This window comes from Ovis aries, chromosome 19 (genome assembly GCF_016772045.2).
Source record: "Ovis aries strain OAR_USU_Benz2616 breed Rambouillet chromosome 19, ARS-UI_Ramb_v3.0, whole genome shotgun sequence".
NCBI classification, from domain to species: domain Eukaryota; kingdom Metazoa; phylum Chordata; class Mammalia; order Artiodactyla; family Bovidae; genus Ovis; species Ovis aries.
The window spans coordinates 51,310,240-51,336,982 of NC_056072.1; the positions used below are offsets into that span (position 1 = coordinate 51,310,240).

At 60.5% G+C, this 26,743-nt stretch overlaps 2 protein-coding genes across 2 annotated transcripts in view; both read left to right on the top strand.

The window, feature by feature from the left end:
• Positions 1-729: 729 nt before the first annotated feature.
• LOC101110095 (cytochrome b-c1 complex subunit 1, mitochondrial) lies at positions 730-9,292 on the top strand. Its single transcript, XM_012100093.3, has 13 exons — positions 730-836; positions 1,088-1,228; positions 2,949-3,035; positions 4,105-4,234; positions 4,418-4,616; positions 5,159-5,238; positions 6,934-7,049; positions 7,263-7,406; positions 7,539-7,699; positions 7,794-7,879; positions 8,181-8,269; positions 8,580-8,655; positions 9,100-9,292. The coding sequence occupies exons 1-13, from the start codon at positions 768-770 to the stop codon at positions 9,162-9,164; spliced, it is 1,443 nt and encodes a 480-aa protein (XP_011955483.2). The 5' UTR covers positions 730-767; the 3' UTR covers positions 9,165-9,292.
• Positions 9,293-12,648: 3,356 nt separating this feature from the next.
• COL7A1 (collagen type VII alpha 1 chain) overlaps positions 12,649-26,743 on the top strand; it is a 30,728-nt gene continuing 16,633 nt past the window's right edge. Inside the window, exons 1-50 of the mRNA XM_042236267.1 lie at positions 12,649-12,904; positions 13,377-13,557; positions 14,171-14,330; positions 14,417-14,510; positions 14,602-14,763; positions 14,925-15,088; positions 15,170-15,299; positions 15,402-15,518; positions 15,625-15,771; positions 15,858-15,974; positions 16,050-16,199; positions 16,292-16,414; positions 17,052-17,195; positions 17,287-17,412; positions 17,523-17,666; positions 18,220-18,339; positions 18,497-18,640; positions 19,000-19,125; positions 19,227-19,373; positions 19,632-19,754; positions 20,114-20,260; positions 20,519-20,653; positions 20,739-20,885; positions 20,968-21,104; positions 21,382-21,508; positions 21,593-21,739; positions 21,827-21,999; positions 22,098-22,133; positions 22,218-22,244; positions 22,339-22,383; positions 22,457-22,519; positions 22,947-23,018; positions 23,109-23,144; positions 23,287-23,322; positions 23,504-23,575; positions 23,671-23,748; positions 23,989-24,015; positions 24,097-24,150; positions 24,273-24,335; positions 24,431-24,490; positions 24,591-24,626; positions 25,013-25,057; positions 25,137-25,172; positions 25,513-25,557; positions 25,637-25,672; positions 25,793-25,825; positions 26,139-26,171; positions 26,327-26,380; positions 26,455-26,514; positions 26,611-26,646. Coding sequence (XP_042092201.1) covers positions 12,820-12,904; positions 13,377-13,557; positions 14,171-14,330; positions 14,417-14,510; positions 14,602-14,763; positions 14,925-15,088; positions 15,170-15,299; positions 15,402-15,518; positions 15,625-15,771; positions 15,858-15,974; positions 16,050-16,199; positions 16,292-16,414; positions 17,052-17,195; positions 17,287-17,412; positions 17,523-17,666; positions 18,220-18,339; positions 18,497-18,640; positions 19,000-19,125; positions 19,227-19,373; positions 19,632-19,754; positions 20,114-20,260; positions 20,519-20,653; positions 20,739-20,885; positions 20,968-21,104; positions 21,382-21,508; positions 21,593-21,739; positions 21,827-21,999; positions 22,098-22,133; positions 22,218-22,244; positions 22,339-22,383; positions 22,457-22,519; positions 22,947-23,018; positions 23,109-23,144; positions 23,287-23,322; positions 23,504-23,575; positions 23,671-23,748; positions 23,989-24,015; positions 24,097-24,150; positions 24,273-24,335; positions 24,431-24,490; positions 24,591-24,626; positions 25,013-25,057; positions 25,137-25,172; positions 25,513-25,557; positions 25,637-25,672; positions 25,793-25,825; positions 26,139-26,171; positions 26,327-26,380; positions 26,455-26,514; positions 26,611-26,646 — 4,800 coding nt within the window. The 5' untranslated portion in view covers positions 12,649-12,819. The remainder of the gene's footprint in view (positions 12,905-13,376; positions 13,558-14,170; positions 14,331-14,416; positions 14,511-14,601; positions 14,764-14,924; positions 15,089-15,169; positions 15,300-15,401; positions 15,519-15,624; positions 15,772-15,857; positions 15,975-16,049; positions 16,200-16,291; positions 16,415-17,051; positions 17,196-17,286; positions 17,413-17,522; positions 17,667-18,219; positions 18,340-18,496; positions 18,641-18,999; positions 19,126-19,226; positions 19,374-19,631; positions 19,755-20,113; positions 20,261-20,518; positions 20,654-20,738; positions 20,886-20,967; positions 21,105-21,381; positions 21,509-21,592; positions 21,740-21,826; positions 22,000-22,097; positions 22,134-22,217; positions 22,245-22,338; positions 22,384-22,456; positions 22,520-22,946; positions 23,019-23,108; positions 23,145-23,286; positions 23,323-23,503; positions 23,576-23,670; positions 23,749-23,988; positions 24,016-24,096; positions 24,151-24,272; positions 24,336-24,430; positions 24,491-24,590; positions 24,627-25,012; positions 25,058-25,136; positions 25,173-25,512; positions 25,558-25,636; positions 25,673-25,792; positions 25,826-26,138; positions 26,172-26,326; positions 26,381-26,454; positions 26,515-26,610; positions 26,647-26,743) is intronic.

Sequence of the window (26,743 nt, forward strand, 5' to 3'; positions counted from 1 at the left end):
TGAATCCCAGCCACTGCAGTGAAAGCGCCAAGTCCTAGCCACTGGACTGCCAGAGAATTCCCTAAAAATTTTAAATCATGTATTAAAAGAAAACAGAAGTGTGAAAATGGTAGCCTCTTTCCCCTTCCCATGAATTTATTTTCTGTAAGTCATCTGACTGAGACTTTACAGTGAGTTTTTAGGAATTCTCTATGTTGTCTATGCAAGTCCTCTTGTGTGTTTTGTTTTCCAAACAAGGAATCTTTTTCACAAATTAGTCTCTAAAATGGTTCCTTTTTTCTTAGCAATATATTGCTAAATTCTTTCCATATCAACCATCTGAATTTACTCGGTTCCTTTAAAAAGAAAACCGTGACTTTTCAATAGTCGCCCAGCAGTCCTAGGTTCCAGCCTGGTGCTTTAGCCCTGGGGTTGCGGTTCGCAAACACGCTGTGCTTGCGCTTCCGGCCCGCTCGCCCACTCCGAGCACTCAGTGCAGTCGAGGCGCCCATGGTTCGTAAGAAACGTCGGGCACTCTTCCACGAGTGAAGGGGGAAGACGAACTGGATCCAGAACAGACCTGAGCAGGACGATGCCTAGCCAGGGGCATTGATGCGCGCTGGTACCCAGGGACGCGAAGACAGGAAGCAGCGACCTGCAGGGAGTAAATGAATATTTTCGGTCTCCTCCGCCAGGGGGCGGCCGAGCGCCAAGACCCCAGTACTGCGCCTGCGCCTGGCGCCTCTACGCATGCGTGGCGCGGCCCGGCGTCCACTGTGGCTTAGAAGATGGCGGCTTCCGCGGTTTGCCGGGCAGCTGGCGCCGGGACGCGAGTGCTGCTGCGCACCCGCCGCTCGGTGAGGTGGCAACGAGAGCGCAGAGCTGTGGGGAGCGGGGCTTCGGAACGCGGACCAGGAGCGGGCTCTTAGTGCCCGTGGAGAATGGGGAGGTCGCGGGGTCAGGGCCGTGGGAAGGTCACGGCCGAGGGCGTGAATGGGAGTCTCGTGGACCGCCTGAGGACGGGGATGGGGATCCCACACTGCAGGCCTGCAAGCTGAGGAGCGACCCCCTATTCTAGTCCTCAGTCCCGGTCGCCCTTTTCCAACAGCCGGCCCTGCTGAGGTCGTCTGACTTGAGGGGCACCGCCACCTATGCCCAGGCCCTCCAGAGCGTGCCAGAGACGCAGGTCAGCCAGCTGGACAACGGGCTGCGAGTGGCCTCGGAGCAGTCTTCCCAGCCTACCTGCACGGTGAGCGGAGTCCGCTGTCAGGAGGGCGCCTCCGTATGGGGCACGGCCTCCTTTCCCAGGTCGGGGTGTGACCTTGGGCTCTGTGGTTTCGGTCAGACTCTCCTCAGTCACCCTGAGGATGGATCCTCCCACTACAGTCGCGATTCTACCCATGGAGGCAGTTCTCACTAAAGCAACACTCATTTAGCCTGTGATGCCTGCCAGTCAGGAGGCCAACCCCCTTTTCAGCTTTTTTTTTTAGCAGCCCATATGAAAGAAGTCATCCTTCAATGAGGAAAATGGGATTCAGAGACTTAGGTAATTGCCAGCCTCATGGCCCAAAGTCGTAATCCCTTGGCTAGATTGGAAATATATTGCAAAAGAAAACCACTTGAAAATTCCAGTTAAATGGATAATTTTCCTGAAGATTGGCTCAAAGATAGATATCTTGGTTAGGTAAACAGGAGAGAAGATTCTCCAGAGGCGATCTTTCTGGTTCTCATTCCACCCCCACGCCCTCTGCAAGTGGTTTGATTGGTAAATTCTTTGAGTTTTCCAGGAATAATGCCCTGTGATACAGGTTGTGACTGAACACTGCAAAAAGTGATGGGCCGCTTTCTTACTACATGACACCTGTATAAGCCGACACACAGCCTGTTAAGAAAACTTGATTGAGAATGCTGTATTTCATGGACACTAAGATGCCCAGGGCTTCCCAGGTGGCTCAGGGGCAAAAGAACCCACCTGCTAATGCAGGAGACACAAGAGAAATGGGTTCGATCCCTGGGTCCGGAAGATCCCTTGGAGAAGGAAATGGCAACGCACTGTGGTATTCTTGCCTGGGAAATCCCATGGCAGAGGAGCCTGGCAGACTACAGTCCATGGGGTCACAAAGAGTCGGGTGTGACTTAGCGACTGAGAGCAAAAATGAAACAAAAGATGCCCTTGATCTTAAGGAGCACGGCTGTGCTCAAGTGCCAGAGAAAGGATGCTGCCAGTTGTAATCAAGGAATACTGTGGATTATAAAACGCATCTGTTGAAGATGTTAGATGGGTAGTAGATGTTGTTCATGTAAGAATTTATGGTACACAGCATACATGTACATCTCTTAGGGTGAGCATTTTCAATCACCTATGATACAAATAGTAAAAGAAAAGATTAGATCTGTGTTACCATGGGGGTGAGTAGTGTGATGTGCATTTCACAGCACACAAGGAAGCTATTAAAACTATAAGAATCTCTCATTGGGTGCCAAGGTGTGTTGGCAGTGTTAGGTGTCCAGGTCTGATTAAAAAGATTTTTTAAGTATGAATGAGCCTCCTCTAATGGCGAAAGAACGCAATCTCCAGAACAAAAAGATGGTGTAATTTTTAGGAAGGAGAAAAAAAGTTGTTTGCAACTGATTAGTAGTTTGCCAAGAAGAAACAATCAACTGAAAAGTGAGATTGAATTTTAAGAATTTTCTGCAGTGGTGGGACAGGTGAATGTGCAGTTAGAAGCCTCCCTGGGAGTCTCGTCACCAGTCAGAAACTAGAGCAAGGACTAGATAGAGGTGATGCAGTGTGACTAGTCAGTCAGCTGGTGCCCGAGCGTCCGATCTCGGGGCTTACTGAGAACGTCTTCCCCCGCCTGGAACCGTGAGCCCCTGTCTGGGGCTTGTTCTGGATCCCGCAGGGTTGGGTGTGAGTGGGGACTGGGGTCTGTTCTGTTTGTTACCTTTGTTGGTGATCTCTTGTCCAGGTGGGGGTATGGATTGATGCCGGCAGCCGTTACGAGACTGAGAAGAACAACGGGGCTGGCTACTTTGTAGAGCATCTGGCTTTCAAGGTGAGGCTCCTACAGTCCTGCATCTCCCCTGTACTGAGGGCTTCCTGCTGTCGCTCCTGAGTGCGCAAGTCAGAAAAGTTAGCCTCCTCACTTAGGACTTTTAGCAAGGGGGTGGAGGGAAGCCATCTCTGTCTGGCTTTCCTGGGAGACGCCCCATGGGCCAGCCCTCTCCTGAGTGAGCGCCTACCTGGTAAACCCCTGCACAAGGCCCCCAGAGCCAGAAAAACCCCAAGGAGCATGGGAGCCCTGCTCTTCACCAGAGGCCAGGCCTGTGTTGTTTGCCTGCGTGGACGTAGAATTGTGGATGTACACATACACTGTAACAAGCCCAGCAACTTAGTTTTTGTAAAATGCTGTGTATCTCTGATTTGTGGAATCGAGTAGGAGCTTTCGTGAGGATGAGAACAACCCCTTAGCCACCCTGTGTTTGCATGGAGTAGACACTGAGTGTCTAAACGAATGAGAAAAATAGAGAAGATACAGGGTTGGTGAGGGTGTGGAGCAGGAATGGGCAGCTAGCCAGCTCCAGCATCACAGATGTGCGTGTCAGTCTCAGCATGCAGGTGTGTGTCATTGAACAGCAGTACTCACACACACACACTCAGGACGAAGGCTGAACCCCACAGAGGCCCCTGGCACACACACAGAGTCATAAATGGTGTGAAGGAGAGTGGGTAGTAGCATCGCCAGAGCACGGGTGTGAGGTCACCTGACTGTGACTGTCAGTAAGCGAGTGCTGGTGAGGTCAGGCTGGTATGGGTGCTCTGCAGTCACATGCGCCCCCCCTGAGCTGTCCCCCCTCTTGGTTGGGGATGCTAGATTTCAGGTAACACTTGCTTTGGGCATGCCCTTCTACCCTGGCCCCAGGATGTCTCCATTCTGTCGGTCCACGATGCTGTAGCCTTGATCAGCTTAAGGCCTGCTGAGCACTTGGTGAGCACAGATTCTGGGCCCTGCAACTCCAGAGTCTTTGCTGAGGGCGCTACCTGTGGACCAGTGGTCCTGCTGGCACTTCAGCCTATGAGGATGGGGGATCTTGGGCTCCCATGTGGCTCCTGTCTGGTTCCAGGGAACAAAGAATCGGCCTGGCAATGCCTTGGAGAAGGAAGTGGAGAGCATGGGGGCCCATCTTAATGCCTACAGCACCCGGGAGCACACGGCTTACTACATTAAGGCGTTATCAAAGGACCTGCCAAAAGGTAAGCCTGGAGGGCGAGGCCAGCATGCGGTAGGACTCCGGGGGTGCAGAGGACAGGTGCTGGGGAGCCCCTGGCCTGACTGAAGAATGGGGTGACCCTTAAAGAAGGGCCTTGGCACCGAGGGGGTCAGGCCTGGGGGGTTTATGCTGTCACTGTCTCCACATCTGTCCTCCTTGCACCCAGCTGTAGAGCTCCTGGCCGACATCGTGCAGAACTGCAGCCTCGAGGACTCCCAGATTGAGAAGGAGCGGGACGTGATCCTGCAGGAGCTGCAGGAGAATGACACGTCCATGCGGGACGTGGTCTTCAACTACCTGCACGCCACGGCCTTCCAGGGCACACCTCTAGCCCAGTCCGTGGAGGGGCCCAGTGAGAATGTAAGGTGCGAGCTGGCCGGTCCAGGGGGCAGGTCGTCCCCTTACTGGGGCCTGGGCAGGCCGCAGCTGCAGAAGTTTGCATTTAGTTGGCCGAGTGCCTCTGCTGTTTATTTTCCTAATTCACACAACTGGAGACATTTTCTGTGTTGTCACGTGTTCCCCAGGAGTCTTCTTGAATGTTTGTGTGGTCCCCACTCAAACTGCGGGCTTTGTTTCCATGTGTGTGTCCTACCAGCCTGAAGGAGGGTGCTCTGGGGGTCCCTCCACGTGGCTTCTTGTCCTCTGGTAGGAGGAGCCCTGCTGCTGCCCCTCAAGCCCCCATGTCAGCCCACACCCTCCTTGGAGGGGACTCCAAGCCTGTCCTAAAGTTGGACATGAGAGGCCCCAGTGAAGGCTGCCTTCTTGGCCCCAGAGTGGCAAGTGCCAGAGACGGGGCAAGGATCCAGTGAAGCCGCATCTCCTTGTCTCTCTCCTCAGCCCCATTTTGTGTGACCCACATCACTGCGGTTTGGGAGCAGTGTTGACCCCTTGGTGGTGTGTCTTGCAGGAAGCTGTCGCGGGCAGACCTGACCGAGTACCTCAGCCGGCATTACAAGGCCCCCCGAATGGTGTTGGCAGCAGCTGGAGGTGAGCAGTGGGCTGGCTAAAGCTCTGTGGTAATGGGGGTTGGGCTGGGCTGGGCTGCGGCCTTGATTAGCAGGGCCAGGTCTCCTGGTTCTGACTGTGGGGGATCCTCCATTCCCGCAGACCCTGGTCCCGCCCTGTCCTGTCCTTGAGGGCTGTGATCTTGGTCCTGTGCTCTCTGAGGTGGGGTGGGATTCTGCTGCTGCCTGGGGCTGCGGCTTGCGTTTCATGCATGCCTCAGTTGGCCTGCTGGCCTCTGCAGGCCTCAGGACTTTCTCAGCCTCACCTGGTCCTTGGAGACGCAGGTTGAGGCTGGGGGGAGATTCAGGCCTCCAGCCTGTTCCTCATGGCCTTGTCAGTGGGAAACTGGACGTCGGATGGTAGATGGAAAGTGCCCTGAAAGGAAGGCATGGTGTGGTTGGTGGATTTTTGTGGGGGACTCAGAGGTTAGGGAGGTGCTTCTGAAGCACGTGTCATTTGAACAGAGGGCTGAAGAGTGATGGGGTATAGTTACATGGGGAGCGGGGGTCTGTGCAGAGGGGCAGGGCGGTGTCACGGGCTGCTCTGTGATTGGAGGCTTGCTCTGCGGCCACGTGGGCGTCCCTGGTGGCTCCGCTGTAATGAATCAGGAGACGTGGCTTTGATCCTTGGGTCAAGAAGATCCCCTGGAAAAGGAAATGCAACCCACCCCAGTATTCATGCCTGAAAAAAGTCCCATGGACAGAGAAGCCTGGTGGGCTACAGTCCGTGGGGTCGCAGAGTTGCACACAACTTAGCGACTGAACAGCAGCAGCTGCTGCCATGTCGGGGCCAGAGCGGAAGCAGGCGGCTGCAGGGAGGGCTTGCGGCAGGTGCCTGGTGGGAGGTGGCAGGAGGAAGGGAGAGAAGTGGATGAACTCGAGATGGGTTTGTAGGTGGAAGCCTGTTGGACGTCCGAGCCAGGAGGGGACAGGAGCAGGTCAAGGATGCCGCCCCAACTTAACGGCAGCTGGCTGGACAGGAGAGACTGATAGGAGGAGCTCGGCTGGTGACCTTGGGGCTAGTGAACCAAGAGCAGTTTGAGCTCCTGACACATCACACCTGCAGGATCTGAGCTCAAGGAAGGAAGGAATAAAAGGCAAAGGCACCTGGCGGCCTGTAGCTGGGGCCGCTGCTTCCTACCACAGCGCCTGCTGGTTGGGGGGCTGGGGCAGCGGAAGCCTCTGGTGGAGGGGAGGTCCGGCAGGGCATGAGACGTGAGTTTGTGACATTGCTGCTCCATGTCCTTGGCACAGGGACCCCAGAGCTGGTCACAGCCCTGCATGGCGTTTTTTTGTGCCCTCTCACCCGCCAGCCCTAAAGAATCTGCTTGAGGAAGGGCTGGAGGGGCGAGGCAGGATGGGTGGCATTATGCCCAGGGGGCACCAGTCTTGTGTGTGGTACCGTGCATCACATGAGGGCCCGTCCTTCAGCCCGGCGTGTGCTGCTTCCTTGTGGCCGAGGTGGTGGGAGCTGTTGGGCCCTAGGGGGCCTGCCCCGCCTGCTGCCGAGCTGGAGTGAGTCTGTGGAGGGTCCTCTTCCCTCACCTTGTCCTGATAGTCCTGTCTTGGGGGGTCTTCCATCGAGGCAGGACATGGGGTCTCCTCCGCCTCTGTGTGGCATCCCAGACCCTGCATCTTGGGCCCAGATGACGGGTAAGCACGCTGTCCATCTCTGCAGGGCTGGAGCACCGGCAGCTGCTCGACCTCGCCCAGAAGCACTTCAGCGGCCTCTCCGGGACGTACGACGAGGACGCTGTGCCCACTCTCACTCCGTGCCGCTTCACCGGCAGTGAGGTAGGCTGTGGGGTGGGCGGGGGTGGTGCTCCCGTGTGCCTGGCTCTTTCATGACTCCGGGGGTGCCTTGGGAGTCGGGCCGGGGTCCCACGGCTGCTGCCTCCCAGGCACACGTGGTCACACTCGTGTGCACATGCTCCCAGCCACAGTTGGCAACTTTGCCATCCCTGGGGAGGTCTGGCTGTCCCTCAGCTTTGGCACGTCCCGTTTCAGATCCGCCACCGTGAGGACGGCCTGCCTCTGGCCCACGTGGCCATCGCAGTGGAGGGGCCTGGCTGGGCCAACCCGGACAACGTGGCCCTCCAGGTGGCCAACGCCATCATCGGCCACTACGACTGCACCTACGGTGGCGGCATGGTGAGTGGGCATGGGAGGGGACCTCGTCTTCAGGGAAGAGGGGCAACTGGACACCGGGCGCTCATCCTGTTGGGTTCAGGGGGGCGGGTGGCAGAGAGGAGGGTGGGTGCTGACCACCCTGGCCCCTGGTAGCACCTGTCCAGCCCACTGGCTTCCGTTGCTGTGACCAACAAGCTGTGCCAGAGTTTCCAGACCTTCAACATCTGCTACGCAGACACCGGGCTGCTGGGCGCGCACTTCGTCTGCGACCACATGAGCATCGACGACATGATGTTCGTCCTGCAGGGCCAGTGGTGAGTGGCGGCCTGCTGCTGCTGGCCCCGGCGGGTGGGGGGCTCGGGGGCTGCAGCATCTCTCAGGGTGACTCCCACCCCGCCCCTGCCCTAGGATGCGCCTGTGCACCAGCGCCACAGAGAGCGAGGTGGTCCGTGGCAAAAACCTCCTCCGAAACGCTCTGGTGTCTCATCTGGATGGTGAGTCCTGCAGCCCTGCAGCGAGGGGTGGGGTGGGTACAGGCGGTGACAGTCCCAGCGCGACCAGTGCCCCTGAGCGAGACTGGCAAGGACGACGTTGGCGGCCACGTCATGTCCCACCGCTGCCCCTTCCCCGGGGGCCTGGGGTTTCAGGGACCCCTTGTGGGCAGGCCCGAGAAGCCCATGGATACTGGTTAGGTTGTACAGGTGAGGATTGTGGTCTAGGGTCAGGCCAAGCGCCAGGTCAGCGCAGAGCCTTGGGGGTTCGGTGCGGGCCTGTGAGTTTCCTTCACCCTTGCAGGCACCACTCCTGTGTGTGAGGACATCGGACGCAGTCTCCTGACATACGGCCGCCGCATTCCCCTGGCGGAGTGGGAAAGCCGGATTGCGGTAACAGGCCCCTGGGGGAGAGGGCTTTGGGAGTCTTGAGCTGGCCGACTTGCAGAGGGTGGGGAGTTGAGGCAGACTGCTCCTGTGGGCACCTCGGTGTCCTCCAGTGTGGTCTGCCTCGGTGGTGTAACCCAGGGGGCAGGGCAGAGGCATGGGTGGCTGTCGGGTGCCTGGGGCCCGGGGGAGCCCTGCCGCTGTTCAGGTGCGGGGTCAGCTCCTCGGTACATGGGGAAGGTCTTGGCTGGCTGGATGCTGTTGACCGGTCCCCAGGGGCCTTGCCACTCAGCGTGCCCTCTGCATCGTCCTGTAGGAGGTGGACGCCAGGGTGGTGCGTGAGGTCTGCTCCAAGTACTTCTACGACCAGTGCCCAGCAGTGGCTGGATTTGGTGAGTGGCCTGGAAGGTCCGCTTTCTGGCCGCCGCCTCAGGCTGTTGTCTGGGCCTCCCCTCTGCCTCTGCTTCCCCCCTTCCCCCAACTTTCATTGGGAGCAGCAAGTTGGGGCCCCCAAGAGGCTCTGCCCAACTGCCTGGCTGCCAGGGAGTTCTTGCTCAGAAAACCTGTCCCGGCAGCTCCCTGACTCCCTGCCAAGGTGCCTCCATCAATACCCCACACCCGCCAGGTAACGGACACCTCCGCGTGTGGGGTGGGGCTCCAGAGGCCAGAGCGTGAAGGGGCAGGCTCAGCACCCTCTGGAGGAATGTTCTTTACCCTCTTTCGACTAAAGCCTGCCTTGTGCTGCTCTGGGCAGCTCTGAGTGGGGAGCGGCGCGGGGCCAGGTGTCCCTGTACCACCCAGGTACCCCACCCTGACGCCCCACCCTCTCCCCACAGGCCCCATTGAACAGCTTCCAGATTATAACCGGATCCGTAGCGGCATGTTCTGGCTGCGCTTCTAGGCAGGAAGCCTGTGCAGGCGAGAGGGCGGGGCCGGGGTTCGCCGTCCCTCCACCATAAACACACCACCTCTGTCCTTCAGACCTGTGCTGCTGCTGACCCACCAACCAATAAAGTCTTGCATTGAGAACTGCGTCGTCCCTCTCGTCATTGGCGTGGAGCCCAGTGGACCATGGGTGGGGGAGTGGGGACTTCCCCCGGTCCTGCGTGTCCTAGACGCTCTGCCTTCCCACAGGGCGATGTGTCCTTAGCTGGGGGTGAGTGTGGGGGCTGCGGCATGGAGGCCGGAAGCCTTTGATGCCTGCGGGGAGCTGAGGCCAGCTGTTTGCAGTTAGCCACGTGGGGGATGCTCCTCACCAGCCTGTCCCAGGAGAGGGGTGTGGGGGGCCATGGGAAATGCAGACCCAGCCTTTACCCTGCTAAGGCTCCCAGCCTAGGGATTCAGGTGGGAAGCCCCTTGCTGTGGGTCCTGTGGGTCGCCCTCTGGGGGACCCTGGACCTCCCCAGACCAGGAGAGGCCAAGAAATGTCCTCGAGGAAGCCGGCTTTGTGTGTTTACTCTGGATTCAGGGAGGAGGATAGCCCGGGGCGTAGTGTTCCCATTTGGCTTCTCACTGCTGCCTGGACAGGCAAGGCAAGAATCCTTTGCCTCGATTTGCCGCTGACTCAGGCTCTAAGAATATCTCTGAGCTCAGTGGGGCCTGAGCCCCCTCCCTCGATGCGCTCTGTCCCAGGCAAGTCCTGAGCTGCTGGCCCAGCAGTCCCCTCCCCGTCTCCTGAGGACCTGCTGGAGCTCACAGCTGTCTAGCCCCCTTGCCACCCCTGGGCTCTGGTCCCCACAGCAGGAGGGGACCCTCTTTCCGTGCCCGCCTGCCCTTCCAGTCAGGGTTCCTGGGAGCCCACTGTGGGGCCCAGTTTGCCTGTGAGGGAGGAGGTGCCGGCAGTTATGGATGGGACTCTGGGACGCAGTTTGCTGAGAAGGCGGCTATTCACCTGCAGTTCATTCCCACCACAGCCCGGTATCCCTCTCCCTTACCCTGTTTGTTGCCATGGCCGCCTGCCGTCCCATGTTTGAGTCCCGGGAGGATGGGCCTTGGTTTGTCCGCTAAGCCCAGGCCTGGCCCTCAAAGGCCACAGGTGCGCTGGACACAGCAGTCAAGCTCCTTGGGGTGGCGTGGTCCTAATGGGCCTTGCAGACCTAGCTGGGGAGTTTGATCTCTCCTCTCCTCTGGAGGCATACTGAGGGAGATGTACTGAGGGTTACTGGAAAGAGGAGTGACTTGCTCAGCTGACAGCCTGGGGACTCGAGCGTTTCGGCGTGGTCTCCGCGAGCCAGCACTGTGGCAGCTCCAGGAAGAGTGGGCCTGGGCTGCAGGGGGCACAGGCTGGACAGCATCCCCAGCAAGGCTGGGGTACCACAGAGGAGGGGTAGGTTGGAGGAGGATAACCTGCCCAGCTTTGGCTGCGGTTCTGAGAAATTTGGAAGTATCTTAAGACTGGGATGTGTGGGGTGGAACCCCCAAGAGAGGCCCCAGATGGAGACATATGGTGCAGAGACTGAAGTAGAGGAGGAAATGTCCAGGGGAGTGTAAGAGGGAGAAAAAGACCTCTAGGGCCCCACTGCCCGGATGCAGGGAGCTGGTTTCTGGGGCTGGGCCCTAGGCTGTGTGCCTGCCAGGAGGCTGGAGCCAGGGGCCTCAGAGGGCCACACCCCTGCTCGTGAGCCTCCCAGACAGGCGTGCGTCCTCAACCTAGCTTCCACCAGCAACCTCTCCTCCCAACCTCTGAGCAACCCCTCTCACAGCAGGCTGCCCTTCCTTTTGAGGGGGTCACCCATGGTTCTGATGAGATGGACACCCGTTCACCTGTTCCTCCAATCTCCCCTAAAGGGCAGACCCAGATGTGTGTGTGTCTACACTGTGTGCCAGCCCTGCTCTGCGCAGCCACCCTTCTGTGCAAGAAGGGGTAAAGGTCTTGAGGCGGGGCTGCCTCTGTAATGAGAGCTGTCTCGTTCTCTGCAGCCCTCACCTATAGGACCTATAGGACGGAGGACTGGGTGATCCTTGGATGTGGCTGAGATTTTCACCTTGGGAAAAGGTTCTGGGCCCTATGGATCACAGTGCTGTGCCCATGATAACTTGGGGCTGTCCCTGTAGCTCCAGCCTGCTGGACAACAGGAAGACCAGCAGTGTGGAGGGGCCTTACCATGCCCAGCTCTGGCCACACCAGAGACCCTCAAGCCCTAGAGGAGCTCAGAGCAGACAGGTTCAATAGACGTGCTGTCCCCATCTCTTCCCCCATTAGCCTATGGAGCCCCAGGAGAGGTTGGGGGAGGTCATGCATGTTGGAAGGGGCACAATGGCAGGGGTGAGTATAGGCATAGTCTCCAGGCTTCCCAGAATTACTCAGGAGTAGCAGAAAAAAAATAACAGGGCCTGCTCTTGGGAGTGACTCTCTGCCTCGGTATCACCCCCTATAATGAACACAAATGCATATACAAAGAGGGTGTCTGGCCTCATGATCACAGAACCTGCAGGAGACAGATGGGAAGTCAGCCTGGTTAAGGGGAGAGGAGCGGGGTGAAGGTAGTTATGAAGGTGGACACTATAGGTGGAGCAGGAAAGGGAGGGGGCCCAAGATGACCTCTGGGCCTGGCGGAAGTGATGCGTGGACAGCGGTCTCAGAACGTGTGGTCGGGGGCCTGGCTGGAGCAGGTCAGGCCCACCAGTGGGGGTGGAGGCAGGAGGGGATGGATTCCTGAGAGAGGAGCTGTCACTATGGGTGGTCCGCCCTCCACGCATGGATAGCCCCTCCCTGCAGCACAGCTGGACGGCATCTGCCTAGGCATAGCCGGGGAGGCAGATGCAGGGCACTGGGATGGACACGTGTGCACAAGCTCGACCCAGATTCTCTCCTGGCTTCCCCCTCCACAGTGGGGGCAGACTGACGTGTCCAGCGGTGGACACGGTGCAGACCAGCGGCGCCTCGGGTTCCCTGGGGCGAGCCTGAGTCCCTCCTTTGCTATTGAGGGGATGGGGTGGGAAACAGGAGACCCACCAGACAGGGATGGCTGAATCAGAGGAGAGGCCGGCGGGACTCATGGCCTGAGGGCTGTCTGGGTGCCCCTGTGGGGGGGCGGTGAGTCATCTCCAGCTGCAGCTCCCCCCACCCCACCCCACCCCACCCCAACATCCTGCTGTGTCTTGGGTCCCCAGGAACCTCTCTGGAGTCCCATCTCCAGCAGTCACGTCTATGTTTGACATAAAGCAGCCAAGATCCCTGACCCTACACCGGATGGAAGGGGCTCCCTCAACCTCTCTCTTGTAAAGAACCTCCCAGGGGAATCCCAAAGTCACCAGCGGTGGGGGGCTTTACACTTAAATGGAGCCTGATCGTCGGTCGCGGGAAGGGGTAGCAGGGGCGGCGACCTCTGGGACGATGGGTGGAGGCGGGCCGCCTGGGTCCCCGCCCGCTGCTCCGCCCCCTTGGGATCTGGGACTTTTCTCTGCTGTGGCGGCGGGACTGCGGCGCGTCTGGCGACGGGAGCCTCGGACCAGCAGGCAAGACCGGGACTGGGGGTGGGAGAGCGCCGAGCTCGGACCAGCCGAGGCCGAGGGACAGAGGCGGGAGTGCTGGCTGCCCGTCTCCCTCACCGAGGATGAGGCTGCGGCTCCTGCTGGCTGCGCTCTGCGCCGGGATCCTGGCAGGGGCGCCCCGAGTGTGGGCCCAGCCCAGGGAGAGAGGTGGGTACGGCAGGGAAGGACCCCATCCAGGGCACTGCACCTTGTCACCCGGCTCCACTCGGCCTTCATCCTAGAGCCCGCCTCCCACCCGCTGCAACTCCGCGCGCATTTCTCCTAACTCTCCCCCGGACTCCCCAAACCCTCCGCGACCCACGCTGCGTCCCCCCAACTGCATCCAGATGTGCGTGGGTTCCCTACCCCTATGACAGCTTGCGCTGGTCCCCAGAGGCCATCCTCAGTCCCTGATTCACGCCCGCACCGGCGACTCTGCCTCCCCACCAATCCTCCGCGGGAGAGTCCGCTCCAGGCTCCACCTCTGCTCCCTCCACCGCTCCCAGGCCCAAGCCAGCCTGGGCCGGTTTGCATAGTGGATGAGGCCCACCCGCCCCCTCCCCAGCCCCAGGGGACCACTGTGAGGGGAGTGGGTAGGTGGGCTCCAGGAAGAAAGCCTGATGACTCTTGCCGGCCACAGTGAGCTGCACGCGCCTCTACGCCGCTGACATCGTGTTCCTCCTTGACGGCTCCTCGTCCATCGGCCGAAGCAACTTCCGCGAAGTGCGGGGTTTCCTTGAGGGGCTGGTGCTGCCCTTCTCTGGGGCAGCTGGGGCACAGGGTGTGCGCTTCGCGGCCGTGCAGTACAGCGACGACCCACGGTCAGTAGACCCCCCACAACTGGACCCACCAGGGGCCCTCCCCCAGTCAGAAGCAGAGAGCTCCAAGCCCCTAGGTCAGGTTTTAGGGAACCCAGGGGGTCCCCTCCTTCCACCCACCAAGGCATCCTTTTAAGAAGCAGGGATCTCCCAGGTGAAGCCCTGACACCTGAGACCCCCCCCTCCCCACTGGCATCCTGCCAAAGTCAGGGGCTTGAGATGGCCTGGGTCTGCTGGACTCCCCATGTCCTAGCCTCCTGATGCCCGTCAGCCTCTCACTCAGCAGAGGGCCTCCCTGTCTGGCCAGTGTCCACTTCCCTACAGCAGGGCCCTTCCTCCTACCGTTATTTAATTAAACAGACATCCCGGCCCCTGAGCCTGGGAGCCCCACCAGGGGCCAGGCCTGCTCAAGCCCAGCCCCAGGCAGGACACACAGAGGCACCTAACGACTTTGTTAGTTTGGGAGCTTCAGGGGTGGAGGGAATCACAGAATCAGAGAACTGAGAGGACCCTCAAGGGGGCCTGATAACTCACCACCCTCACCCTAGAGACCTCTGAGAGGCCAAGGCCAGAACAAGTTCTTGTCCCTAGCCTGCTGCCACCCGCCTCCCCACAGGACAGAATTTGACCTGGATGCGCTTGGCTCAGGCGGCGATGTGATCCGTGCCATCCGAGAGCTCAGCTACAAGGGGGGCAACACGCGCACAGGGGCCGCGATTCTCCACGTGGCCGACCGTGTCTTCCTGCCCCAGCTGGCCAGACCTGGTGTCCCCAAGGTGATCTCTCACCCTACCCTGCCTTCCAAGGTGACCCCACGTGAAAGGTCTGAGGCAGTCCTGACTTGACCCTGCCCCTTCCCCAGGTCTGTATCCTCATCACAGATGGGAAGTCCCAGGACATGGTGGACACAGCTGCCCAGAGGTTGAAGGGGCAGGGAGTCAAGCTGTTTGCTGTGGGTGAGCACCATGCTGGGGTGACAAGTCAGCTGGGGCAGGGGCAAGTCAGAGGGCATGTGGGCAGCTGAGCCCTGACTGGGCGTCACCTCAGGCATCAAGAATGCTGACCCTGAGGAGCTGAAGCGAATCGCCTCACAGCCGACCAGCGATTTCTTCTTCTTCGTCAATGACTTCAGCATCTTGAGGACGCTCTTGCCTCTGGTTTCCCGGAGGGTGTGCACAACTGCTGGTGGTGTGCCCGTGACCCTGCCCCGTGAGTTCCTGCTCACCCTGACCTGAACCCTGACCCAAACCCCAACGTGGCCGTGCCAATTCCATCCCGTGTTCCTAACCTTTGACCCTGGTGCTGACCCTGCACCCTAAGTGCTGACCCCTGATTCTCTTGCCTGGTTGCCTGACTGCCCCCTTCCCCAGCCGACGACTCGACCTCTGGTCCACGAGACCTGCTGCTGTCTGAGCCGGGCAGTCAGTCCTTGAGAGTCCAGTGGACAGCGGCCAGCGGCCCCGTGACTGGCTACAAGGTCCAGTACGCACCCCTGACGGGGCTGGGACAGCCACTGCCGAGCGAGCTGCGGGAGGTAAGGTTGTCGGCAGTGGGAGGTGGAGGGCTGAGGCTTAGCTGGGCAAGATGGAGTGACCTCTGATCCTGGGCATCACAGGTGAGCGTCCCAGCTGGTGAGACCAGCGTGCGGCTGCAGGGTCTCCGGCCACTGACTGAGTATCAAGTGACGGTGGTCGCCCTCTACGCCAACAGCATCGGGGAGGCCGTGAGTGGGACCGCTAGGACCAGTGAGCAGTTTTGCTAACCTCTGACCTCACTCGCCCAATCACCCATCCCTGTAACCCTTCTCTGCTCTGGACTCACTAATCCCCGATGGGACCTTCCCCTAGCTGCTCTGGAGGGGCCGGAAGTGACCATCCAGAACACCACAGCCCACAGCCTCCTGGTGGCCTGGCGGAGTGTGCCAGGTGCCACTGGCTACCGGGTGACGTGGCGGGTCGTCAGGGGTGAGTGAGAGGTGCTGTGGGTGGAAGGGAGTCCCTGCGCCTCAAACGGGATGGTGGCGTCCTGAGTCTGCAAGACCCACTGACCCTTCTGTGCCCCCCTGGGCAGGTGGGGCCACGCAGCAGCAGGAGCTGGGCCCTGGGCAGGGGTCAGTGTTGCTGCGGGACCTGCAGCCTGGCACCGACTATGAGGTGACCGTGAGTGCCCTGCTTGGCCGGAGTGTCGGGCCGGCCACCTCCCTGACTGCCCGCACTGGTGAGAGGGCTGGGTGCTTCCTTCGGGCTGGGTGGGCAGGCTGGCCGGGCACAGAGGACCACTGACGTCCCATGTGCCCTGGGCAGACACGTCTGTCGAGCAGACCCTGCGTCCTGTCATCCTGGGCCCCACGTCCATCCTCCTCTCCTGGAACCTGGTGCCTGAGGCCCGTGGCTACCGGCTGGAGTGGCGGCGTGAGAGTGGTCCGTGCAGGAGGCCGGGGTGGGCAGGTGGGGTAGAGGCCTGGCCTCGGCTGGCCTAACCCCATCCTCCTGCAGGCTTAGAGGTGCCACAGAAGGTGGTGCTGCCCTCTGACGTGACCCGCTACCAGTTGGATGGGCTGCAGCCGGGCACCGAGTACCGCCTCACACTCTACACGTTGCTAGAGGGCCGCGAGGTGGCCACCCCAGCAACCGTGGTCCCCACTGGTGAGGGCCCCCGTGGGCCTGGTCAGGTGAGCAGGGATGGGAGGGGGGATGTCCCAGGCCACCTCTCATGCGGTGTTCTCTCGCCGGTCCAGAGCTGTCCGTGGGCCCCGTCACAGCCCTCCAGGCCACCGAGCTGCCTGGGCAGCGCGTGCGAGTGTCCTGGAGCCCAGTTCCCAGTGCCACCGAGTATCGCATCACTGTGCGCAGCGCCCAGGGTGAGGCAGACACGCCAGACCGAGCAGACACTGAAGTCCCAGCCCTCGGGGTCTGACTGCACCCTTTCTGCATCCCTTTCCACTCCTGGGGCTCTACCGCCGCCTCCTGTCTCCTTTTCCATCCATCTCCCAAGAAGGCCCTGAAGCCACACCTGTCACGGGGCCTGTCTTACCCCTGTCCTGCCCCTGCCTAGCTCTACACCTGGATCTGTCTCCACTCCCCGCCCCACATCCCTGACCATGGCTCTCACCTTCTCCAGAACCATGAGCTCAACCCCTGCCCTTCTATAAGCCTAGCTGGGACCACTGTCCTCCCATGCCCCCAATAGTGACCCGACATCACTGTTAATAACCTGTCAGTTCACATCGTCATCCACCAGCTTCTGGCATCCTGCATCTCATGTCCCTGTCTGCTCCCTCTCATCACTATCGCCATTCGTCACAGGCCCGTTCTTCCTGTGTCACTGTCCCTCATGACGCCTTTTATCTCCCGTCCTTACGTCTCACCCTTTTCTGTCCCATGTCCCATCCCTCACTGACCCTTTTTGCCCTGTATCTCTGTCCATCACTGACCGCCTTCGCCCCCCGCCCCCATCCCTCACTGACCCCTGCCTGCCTGTCCTACCTTCTCTTGTAGGGGTTGAGCGGAGCCTGGTGCTTCCTGGGAGTCAGACGGCCTTTGACTTGGATGACGTCCGGGCTGGGCTTAGCTACACGGTGCGGGTGTCAGCGCGAGTAGGCAGCCGGGAGGGCGCTGCCAGCATCCTCACTGTCCGCCGTGGTGAGCATGGCACGCGAGAGCTGGGGCGACAGCTGCCTGACTCACTCTGGGGTCCTGGTTTTGATCCCTGACCTCTGTCTTTAACTCCCAGAGCCAGAAACCCCACTGGCTACCCCAGCGCTGCGGGTTGTGGCATCGGACGCAACGCGAGTGAGGGTGGCCTGGGGACCAGTTCCCGGAGCCAGCGGATTTCGGATTAGCTGGAGGACGGACAATGGTCAGCAGGGTGGGGAGGGGAGGGCTGTCGGGGTGGGGGGGACAATCAGGGTGTGGGGGGCCCGAGGGCAGGCAGGGGCCATGTGTACCAGCACTCCCCTCTGACACTAGGTCTGGAGTCCAGCCAGACAGTCCCCTCAGACTCTACCGCCACCGACATCGTGGGGCTGAGACCTGGGACCTCCTACCAGGTGGCCGTGTCGGCGCTGCGAGGAAGAGAGGAGGGCCCCCCTGCGGTCATCGTGGCTCGAACCGGTCAGGGCCTGAGCCGGCCCCCTGGCGCGCGCTCTCCGTGCCCTGTCAGACCCGCATGGCTTCCCTCTCAGACCCTTGCTTCTGCACAGAACTCCAGTCTCCCACTTTAGGTCCCCGCTACCTGCTCCCCCGAAGTCTCCCTTAAGTCCCTGCTTCTTCAGATTCCTCTGCCTCTCTCTCAACACCCCACTCTTGCCCTCAGGCTTCCACCCCTCACCTCTCAGCCCCATTGGCTGTTTTCTGCCGGCTCTGACCCTCCTCTTAGACTTAGACACTTTCTGCTCCTAACACCTCCACCAGAACCCTGTTACCTTCTCTATCAGATGCTCTGGTCTCCCAGATTCCTGTCCGCTGCGGCCTCAGATTTCCACTGTCCCTTCTGTCTGAACCCCTCTCCTTCCCCATCTGACCCACCCACTGCTTTCTGCTGTCAAATCCCTGCCTCCGGTTAGAGTCCCATTGCTTTCCTCTAGTAGATAGATACGCAGCACCTCCCCCATCAGACCCTCCGCTGCCTCTCCCATCAGACTCCCCCATTGCCTCTCCCCTCCAGACCCACTGGGCCCAGTGAGATCGGTCCATGTGACTCGAGTCAGCAGCTCATCTGTCACCATCACCTGGAACCGGGTTCCCGGTGCCACAGGGTACAGGGTCTCCTGGCGCTCAGGCCGAGGTGGGGACCAGGGATTTGGGAAAGGAACTGAGGTTTTGGAGGTTGTGGGGGGGCAGGTCTGGGTGGAATGGGAGCACATGGTTTCTTAGGGGTCCAGGTGAGACATTGGGGGTCAGAGTCAGGATAGTCCTAGGGCTACCTTCATCCTCACTCCTAGGCCCAGAGAAATCCCAGTTGGTTTCTGGGGAGGCCACGGTGGCCGAACTGGATGGACTGGAGCCAGATACTGAGTACACCGTGCATGTGTGGGCCCGTGTGGCTGGTGTGGACGGGACGCCTGCCTCTGCGGTTGTGAGAACTGGTAGGTGGACCCTGGCCAGCTGCTAACCACATGTCACCGACTGGCCCGTCCTGCTGTGTATTCCTGAGTGCTCCAGCTGCTCGCTCCATCGCTGATCCGCCCGTGACTTCTCTTCCCACACTGACCTGCCCCTCACTGACTAGCGGGCCATGCACAGTGACCTCCTGGCTGCTCCCCACTGCCCACTCCGAGGCAGTGAGCTCCTCCCTCTCAGGGAGCTGCCTACACTGACCTGTCACACTCAGCTCTCACTGAGCTTCAGATAGCCCTTCCGGCACTGAGGAAGGTCTCAATGCCTGTTCCGCCACCCGCTTCTCTGCCAGCTCTCCAGTGACCCCTTTCCCTGCCTCTGCCCCCAGACCCTCAGCCCGTGGGCAGCGTGTCGAAGCTGCAGATCCTTAATGCTTCCAGTGACGTTCTGCGGGTCACCTGGGTGGGGGTCACTGGAGCCACAGCCTACAGACTGGCCTGGGGCCGGAGCGAGGGTACGGTTCCCTGATCCTGCCCTTGCCCTTCCTGGCTGGGACTGCCCCCCTCTGCCCCGCCTCCTCCATCTCTGACTGCTACCCTATGCTCACCTGGCCAGGTGGCCCCACAAGACAGCAGATTCTCCCAGGAAACACGGACTCCGCAGAAATACGGGGCCTCGAAGGCGGAGTCAGTTATTCAGTGAGAGTGACCGCACTCGTAGGGGACCGCGAGGGCGCGCCTGTCTCCATAGTCGTCACCACCCGTAGGCAGAGCTTGGGCTGGGGCGAGCCTTGGCTCGGCGCCTCCGGGGCTTGGGGGCGGGGCTTGTGCTCGGGAATGGAAAAGGGACCAGGGATTGGTCGTCGTGAACCTGTGGGGGTGGGGTCTTCTGGGGGAGGCGGGATGCAGCCTGGATCGTGGGCCTATTGGGGGCGGTGCGTCTTCCAGGGTTGGCCTGGAATTGGCACAGATCGGGGTGGGGGGGCGGAGCCTCCCTGATGGGCGTGCTTTTTTTCTCTAGCTCCTGAGGCTCCTCCAGCCCTGGAGACACTTCGCGTGGGGCAGCGAGGGGAGCACTCGCTGAGGCTGCACTGGCAGCCGGTGCCTGGTGCACGCGGCTTCCGTCTGCGTTGGCGACCTGAGGGTGAGAGGTACCCCCGGTGGGGGGGGGGGGGTTAGGGATCACTGGGAGAGGGGCTGGGAGTGGGGTCCGTGAAATCCGTGAGTGAGCACGGATTGTCAGTGAGGGGTCTGCGGGATTGCTGAAGGTACCTGGGATCAGTCACTTAGGTGTGGGGGATCAGTGAGGATCATTCAGGCAGAATCAGCGAGAATGAGGATCACAGTCAGGAGGTAGACCTCACTGGCAGAGTCAGTCAGTGAGGCTGGAGGGGGTCGTGGTCAGTAAGGTAGGTGAGGGTCAGTGAGGTGGACGTGCCCATTAATGCCAGCCTGTAGCATCCTCCTACATGCCCCCGACCTCCACTCTCACGCCTGCCCCAGGTGGCCAGGAACAGTCCCGAGTCCTGGGGCCGGAAGTCAGCAGCTATGACCTGGATGGGCTGGAGCCAGCGACCCACTACCGCATATGGCTGAGCGTCTTGGGGACAGCCGGAGAAGGGCCCCCCTCGGAAGTGACTGCATACACTGGTGTGCTCCTACCCCTACTGATGACCTACACCTCTACCCCGACTTCCTGCACCTGATGACCTACCCTGACTTCCTGCACCCCATGACCCCGAGTGACTCCTCCTGTAGCCCCCTCTACCATTCTTAACCTGGGGTGATCCCAGCATGACTTCCGGTGACACTTCCTTCACCGAGCTGAATCTGCCCCAGGGTCTCCTTAGATCTCTCTGGGTTCTCAGGACACAGACTCTGATCCCCAGTCTTTGATTCCTCCTCCAGAGTCACCTCGTGTCCCCAGCACTCAACTGCGTGTGGTGGACACGTCAGTCGACTCAGTGACTCTGGCCTGGACCCCAGTGTCTGGGGTGTCCAGCTACATCCTATCCTGGCGGCCTCTCAGAGGCCCTGGCCAAGGTGAAGGGGAGGCCTGGGTTGGGGCAGGTTGGCAGTGGGGGCTCCATGGAGGGCGTCCTGTTTAACTGAGTTCTGTCCTCCGCAGAACTGCCTGGGGCCTCACAGACACTTCCGGGGACCTCAACTTCCCAGCGGGTGACAGGCCTAGAGCTGGGCAACTCCTACCTCTTCTCCCTAACTCCTGTCCGGGATGGTGTACGTGGTCCTGAGGCCTCTATCACACAGAGCCCAGGTAGGGTGGGCACCACAGGAGGGGCCCACCAGCACAGTTGGATGGGCCGGGTTCCCCAGAAACTCAGCCCCCTTTCCTGCAGCGTGTCCCCGTGGCCTGATGGATGTGGTGTTCCTGGTGCACACCACTCGAGACAACGCTCATCGCTCGGAGGCTGTGAAGCGAGCCCTGGAGCACCTGGTGTCTGCACTCGGGCCTCTCGGGCCACAGGCCGTCCAGGTTTGGCCCCAGAGGCAGCCAGACTCCGGCCTGTCTCTGCCCACCCCTGGCCCCCACACCATTGCCCTGCCCTGCCAGCCGTCCAGGTTTTCTCCCAGCCCTTCCGCAGGCTCCAGATCCCCTCACTAGCTGGTTGACTCCACATCCTGCCATCACCGCTGACCCTCAGTAGTGCAGGTTCACTTATACACGTTGGGCTCTGTGTCCCCCGCCAGGCTCTGTGTCCCCTCTGCCTGCTGGGTCATCTTCCCCAGGCTCTGTGTTTTACCCACGCTAGGTCGGCCTCCTGTCCTACAGTCACCGGCCCTCCCCACTGTTGTCGCTGAACAGCTCCCATGACCTTGGCGTCATCCTGCAGAAGATCCGCAACATCCCCTACACGGACCCAAGCGGGAACAACCTGGGTAAGGACTCCATGGACATGGACTCTTGGGGCTCTCCCTTGGGGGGCTCGGTGCCCCTGGGTTCTGACATGTCCTTTCTCCCAGGCACAGCCGTGGTTACAGCCCACAGATACCTGCTGGCACCAGATGCACCTGGACGCCGCCAGCACGTGCCGGGGGTGATGGTTCTCCTGGTGGATGAGCCCTTGAGAGGTGACATCTTCAACTCTATCCGTGAGGCCCAGGCTGCTGGTGAGGAGCAGAGCTGGAGGGAATGGGACCTGGGAGCAGCCTTGGCCCTGGCAGGGTCATCATGCAGGCTGCTGGACCACTCCTTAGGGCTCAAAGTGATGATGCTGGGCCTGGCGGGAGCTGACCCAGAGCAGCTGCGTCGTTTGGTGCCTGGCATGGACCCTTCCCAGACCTTCTTCGCTGTGGATGATGGCCCGAGCTTGGAGCTGGCCGTCAGTAGTCTGGCAGCAGCCCTGTGTCAGACAGCCTTGACCACACAGGTTTGGAAGGGGCGTCTGGGGGACTAGGTGGTGGAGAAGAGTGGGTCTGGGGGCTCTTGGTTGAACTGCCTGACCTCAAGGAGACCCTGTATCCACAGCCACAGCCAGAGCCTTGCTCAGTGCATTGTCCAAAGGTGAGTGTCCAGGGTTGAGAGTGTGAGTGAGAGCCACTCTTGGGGCAAGCCACTCTGACCCTCACCCGACTTGTCTTTCCCCAGGGCCAGAAGGGGGAACCCGGACAGATGGTGAGTGGCTCCGATGCAGGGTAGAGAATGGGTTGGGAGGCCCAGTGGGGCAGGGGAGGCCAGCAGCAGAGGACTCACTGATCACCTTTCCTAGGGCCTGAAAGGACAAGCCGGGCCTCCTGGCCCCCCCGGCCTCCCGGTGAGTGCCTCCCCACGCCTGTCATCTGCACCCCTAGTAGTGAAGTGTCCCCTCACCTGCTCTCTCCTCGCAGGGCAGGATTGGTGCTCCTGGCCCCCAGGGACCTCCTGGAAGTGTCTCTGCGAAGGGCGAGAGGGTGAGTGTAGAGAACACTGAGGTTCCCCTAAGACAATCCTTGAAGCTTCCTCAGTGTCTTTAGAAGAGACAGTGGAAACACAGAGTGTTTCTGGAAGCCTAAGTGAGTGTGATAGACGGTGGCAGAGACTTTGGGGAAGGGCCTGAAGTGGAGGGGGCCAGTGGGGTTTCGAGGGCCCCGGAGAGCCTGGGTGGAAGTTCAGAGTCCTTGAGGCATGGAAGGCCCTGACCTCATCACTGCCCCTGTGCCTGGGGTTTGGCTCCCTTCAGCTCAGGGGCAGCATCCTGGCCCCACGGCTCCACCCCCAACAGCACTTGGGCCTGTGGGGTGAGGGGTCCTGGTGAAGAACAGTCAGTCTGCACCCCTCCAGCGAACCAGGGGCACCGAGGGAGGGGTCCCTTCCTGCTCTGACCCTTTGCCTCCTTAGGGCTTCCCTGGGGCAGATGGGCTTCCAGGCACCCCTGGCCGCCCTGGGACTCCTGGAGCCCCTGGTCCGAAGGTGAGCAAGCCTTGCCCTCGCAATTCACATGATGCTTTGCTTGAGTGGGTGGGGTGGTCTGACTGCTCTGACTCTGGCTTCCATTTACAGGGCTCCCCAGGGTGGGCTGGCCCTCGTGGAGAACCAGTAAGTCGCTCTCCCTCTCAGCGTCTTCCCAGAGCTCTTTCCGTGGGGTGGGGACCTGGGGTGGTGGAGAGGGATTGGTCTGTGGGGGCCCAAACTGAAACGCACTGAGATCAGACATCACCCCTTGCTCTTTTGCCCTCAGGGAGAGCGAGGACCTCGAGGCCCAAAGGGGGAGCCGGTAGGTGAAGGACGGAGGGGAGGGAACCAAGCTGGATGTCCCAGGGAGGAGCAGAGTTGCCCCCCAGCCTGACACTGTGCAGGGCCTAAGGCATCATAAGGAATAGCTGGGGACTTCTGGGGCTTCTCCCACCTCAGGGTTCCCATACTCTGAATCCTGCCTGCTATTCTCTGTCCTGCAGGGAGAGCCCGGACAAGTCATTGGAGGCGAGGGCCCAGGGCGTCCTGGGCAGAAAGGGGATCCTGGACCTCCAGTAAGTTCTAGAGTATGGTGGTGGGGGGAACCTACGCGGGGTGGGAGAGAATGGGGGTCATGGGGCTGTGCTTTACACTTTGTCTCTTCCATCAGGGTCCCCCTGGATCTCGTGGGCCGTTGGGGGACCCGGGACCCCGGGGTCCCCCCGGATTTCCCGGAACAGCTGTGAAGGTGACAGCATGACCACCATGGTCTCATCACCTCCATGTGACCCAGTGACCTGGTGACCTCATTTGAACCCACACTACCCCTACTGGTCACTCTGAGCCCATAGGCCCTCTTGGTCACCCCCTGCCCGTGACTCCTCAGTTCTTCCACGACCTTTGTAACCCAGTTTGGCCACAAGATGCCCATTCCTCCTGGGATCTTGGGAAGTAGAGGTGTAGCCATGGGTCATGATCTCTCTTCCAGGGTGAGAAAGGCGATCGTGGGGAGCGGGTAAGTAAGGGGCAAGTTAGGCTGGGGGTGGCATGGAGCCTGACTCCCCCGGCCACCTCCCGACTTGCTGTTCTTTCCCAGGGCCCCCCTGGACCAGGTGACGGCACTGCTGCTCTGGGCGAGCCTGGGCTGCCGGTGAGGGACCCCGGGGGCCAGGCTCCGGGTGTGGATAGAGGAGCTGGGGGCTCTGCTGGGGCAGTTGGGGGGCGGGTGCTGGGCCTGTTTGCAGCTCTCAGTTTCTCCTCACTTCCTCCTAGGGTCTTCCTGGAAGCCCTGGACCCCAAGGCTCAGTTGGCCCCCCTGGAGAAAAAGGAGAAAAGGTGGGAGATGTGACCTGTTGCTGTCCCAGTTCTTGGGTAGAGGGAGGCGTCCGGGTGCAGGGAGCAGGGTCTTTTACCGTCTGTTCCTCCTTCAGGGTGACTGTGAAGATGGAGCCCCGGGCCTCCCAGGACAACCCGGGATCCCGGGTGAGCGGGTGAGTGTGGGGGCCAGGGGGTGGGCAAGGCCCCAGCCCTCAGCCATCAACCCTCTACTCCATCCTTATTACCAAACCCAAATCTCCGAACCCCTTTCAGGGCCTTCGGGGACTTCCTGGAGATGCTGGTCCCAAAGTAAGTGCTGGGACTTCCCTGGGGGCCCAGTGGTTAAAACTCCGAGCTTCCAATACAGCTGGTGCAGTTTTGATCCCTGATCAGCTAGCCGAGACCTCACATGCTCCATGGCCAAAAGAAGAGATCATAAAACAAGAGAAGCAATATTGTAACAAATTAAATAAAGGCCAAAATAACTTAAAAGGGAAACCAAAAACATGCCCTTTGGGGAGGTCAGGTATGAGGGGTGACACACTGGGACCCTTGCAGGATTAGGGGGTGCAGAGGACTGGAGGTGAGAGTTCTCTCCAGGCTGGAGGTTGCGGTTTCAGGGGTGGATGGCTGGAGCCTGAGACCCCTCGTCTGGGCTTCGACAGTGAAGGCCCCTTTCCTGTCTCTTCCCTCAGGGCGACCGAGGACTAACAGGGGCCGCTGGTGAGGCTGGAGAGAAGGTCAGTGAGCCCTGGGGGGTCTCTCAGGGCCCTGCAGGGTCCAGGGTGGACTTGGTTCTGACCCATTCTGTTCCATCAGGGTGAACGTGGGTTGCCTGGCCCAGTGGGACCACAGGTGAGCCTACTGACCCCAGTGTCAGCTGACCTTGGCTCCCTACCCCTCCTGGTTCTGGCTTCTTGCCCTTGACCTCCACTGCCCCTGACCCTCCACCCCTCCTCACATGACTTCTAATCTCTGCTGCTGCAGGCTCTAACCCTCAACCTCAGGGACCTGCTTTTGGGTCTCTGACCCTGCTGAACTGACCTTGACTTCCACTGACCTGGTCTCTGTCTTCCTGCTGACCTCACTCCTGATCTTCTGGGACCCCCATCCTCAACCTCCAGCCCTTCTCTGCCATCATGCCTCTACCCTCGCCTGCCCCACCTGGGTCAGCATTTCTGCTTCTCTTCCCCAGGGGCTGCCAGGAGTTGCTGGACGACCTGGACCTGAGGGTCCTGAAGTAAGTCTGTGACTGTGGGCCCAGGAGGGGGCTTTTCATGTTCTTCCCCATCCTGGGCTCACGCTTTCTCCATGCGCAGGGGCCACCAGGACCAACCGGCCGCCGAGGAGAGAAGGTGGGTCACGGGCTGGGAGTCAGTCCCCGCTATACTAGGGATTGTGGCAGGGGGGACCCTGGGCCTTTGAGTCCCCATGTGTGTCCCTGACCCAGCCCTGTTGCTATTCTCTGTCCACAGGGGGAGCCTGGTCGGCCTGGAGACCCCGCAGTGGTGAGTGAAGGGAGGGTGGGTCTCTTGATCACAGCACAGCCCCTTGAGGACTGTAACCCACCTGGAAACCAGCACTGTGGGCTCAGAGCTCTGTGACTGACGCTGTAACAAACCTTCCAACTCCTGGCTGTGATGCTGTGACCCCATGACCCTTGTACAGGCCGTGAGCCCCGTGTAACCCCTGCCCTGCTCCCAGTGGTGACCCTGTAACCTCTGGGCAGAGACTTCCGGTTTCATATATACCCCCAACCTCAATCAGGGCTGTCGTACTATGATCCCTTGGCCAAGCCATGTCTGTCCTGTTTGTTTTCAGGGACCTGGGGGTGCTGGAGCCAAAGGAGAGAAGGTATGTCTGGCGAGAAGTGAAGGGCAGCTGTTACAGGGTTGAGATCAAGGTCACAGGGTGTGCCTCAAGCAGGGCCCCTGGAGGTCGTGACAGCTGTTGGGTGGTGGGGCTCATGGAGCTGGGGCTGAGGCTGATCTCGTCTTTGTCACCTCCAGGGAGATATGGGGCCCCCGGGGCCCAAAGGAGCTACCGGATTCAAAGGGGAACAGGTGAGTGTGGGAAGTGTTAGGGGGTCGGGCAGGTGACAGTTGTGTCCCCTGACCTCTGATCCTTCCTTCCACAGGGCTCACCTGGCTTGGCTCTTCCTGGAGACCCTGGCCCCAAGGGAGACCCTGGAGGCCGAGTGCGTAAATGTGGGGAAGGGGAATGTGACAGAAAGAGATGGGGTGCTGCCTGGGAGCCCCAACTAAGTCCTGTCTCCCCTCCCCATGCCCTGCAGGGTCCCATTGGCCTCACTGGCAGAGCAGGACCCCCGGTGAGTGCCTGTGACCTTGGGTACCATCAAGGTTCCTGGGGTCCCCTCCCCTCAAGGACTGGCTATACGTGCAGTGTCACTCTCTCCTCCTCCACAG

Excerpts from the sequence above, each read along its gene's own strand:
- LOC101110095 (XM_012100093.3), top strand. The coding sequence starts at position 768 with ATGGCGGCTTCCGCGGTTTGCCGGGCAGCTGGCGCCGGGACGCGAGTG. Across the intron at positions 3,036-4,104 it reads TAGAGCATCTGGCTTTCAAG|GGAACAAAGAATCGGCCTGG; the intron begins GTGAGGCTCCTA and ends GTCTGGTTCCAG. Across the intron at positions 7,700-7,793 it reads TTCGTCCTGCAGGGCCAGTG|GATGCGCCTGTGCACCAGCG; the intron begins GTGAGTGGCGGC and ends CCCCTGCCCTAG.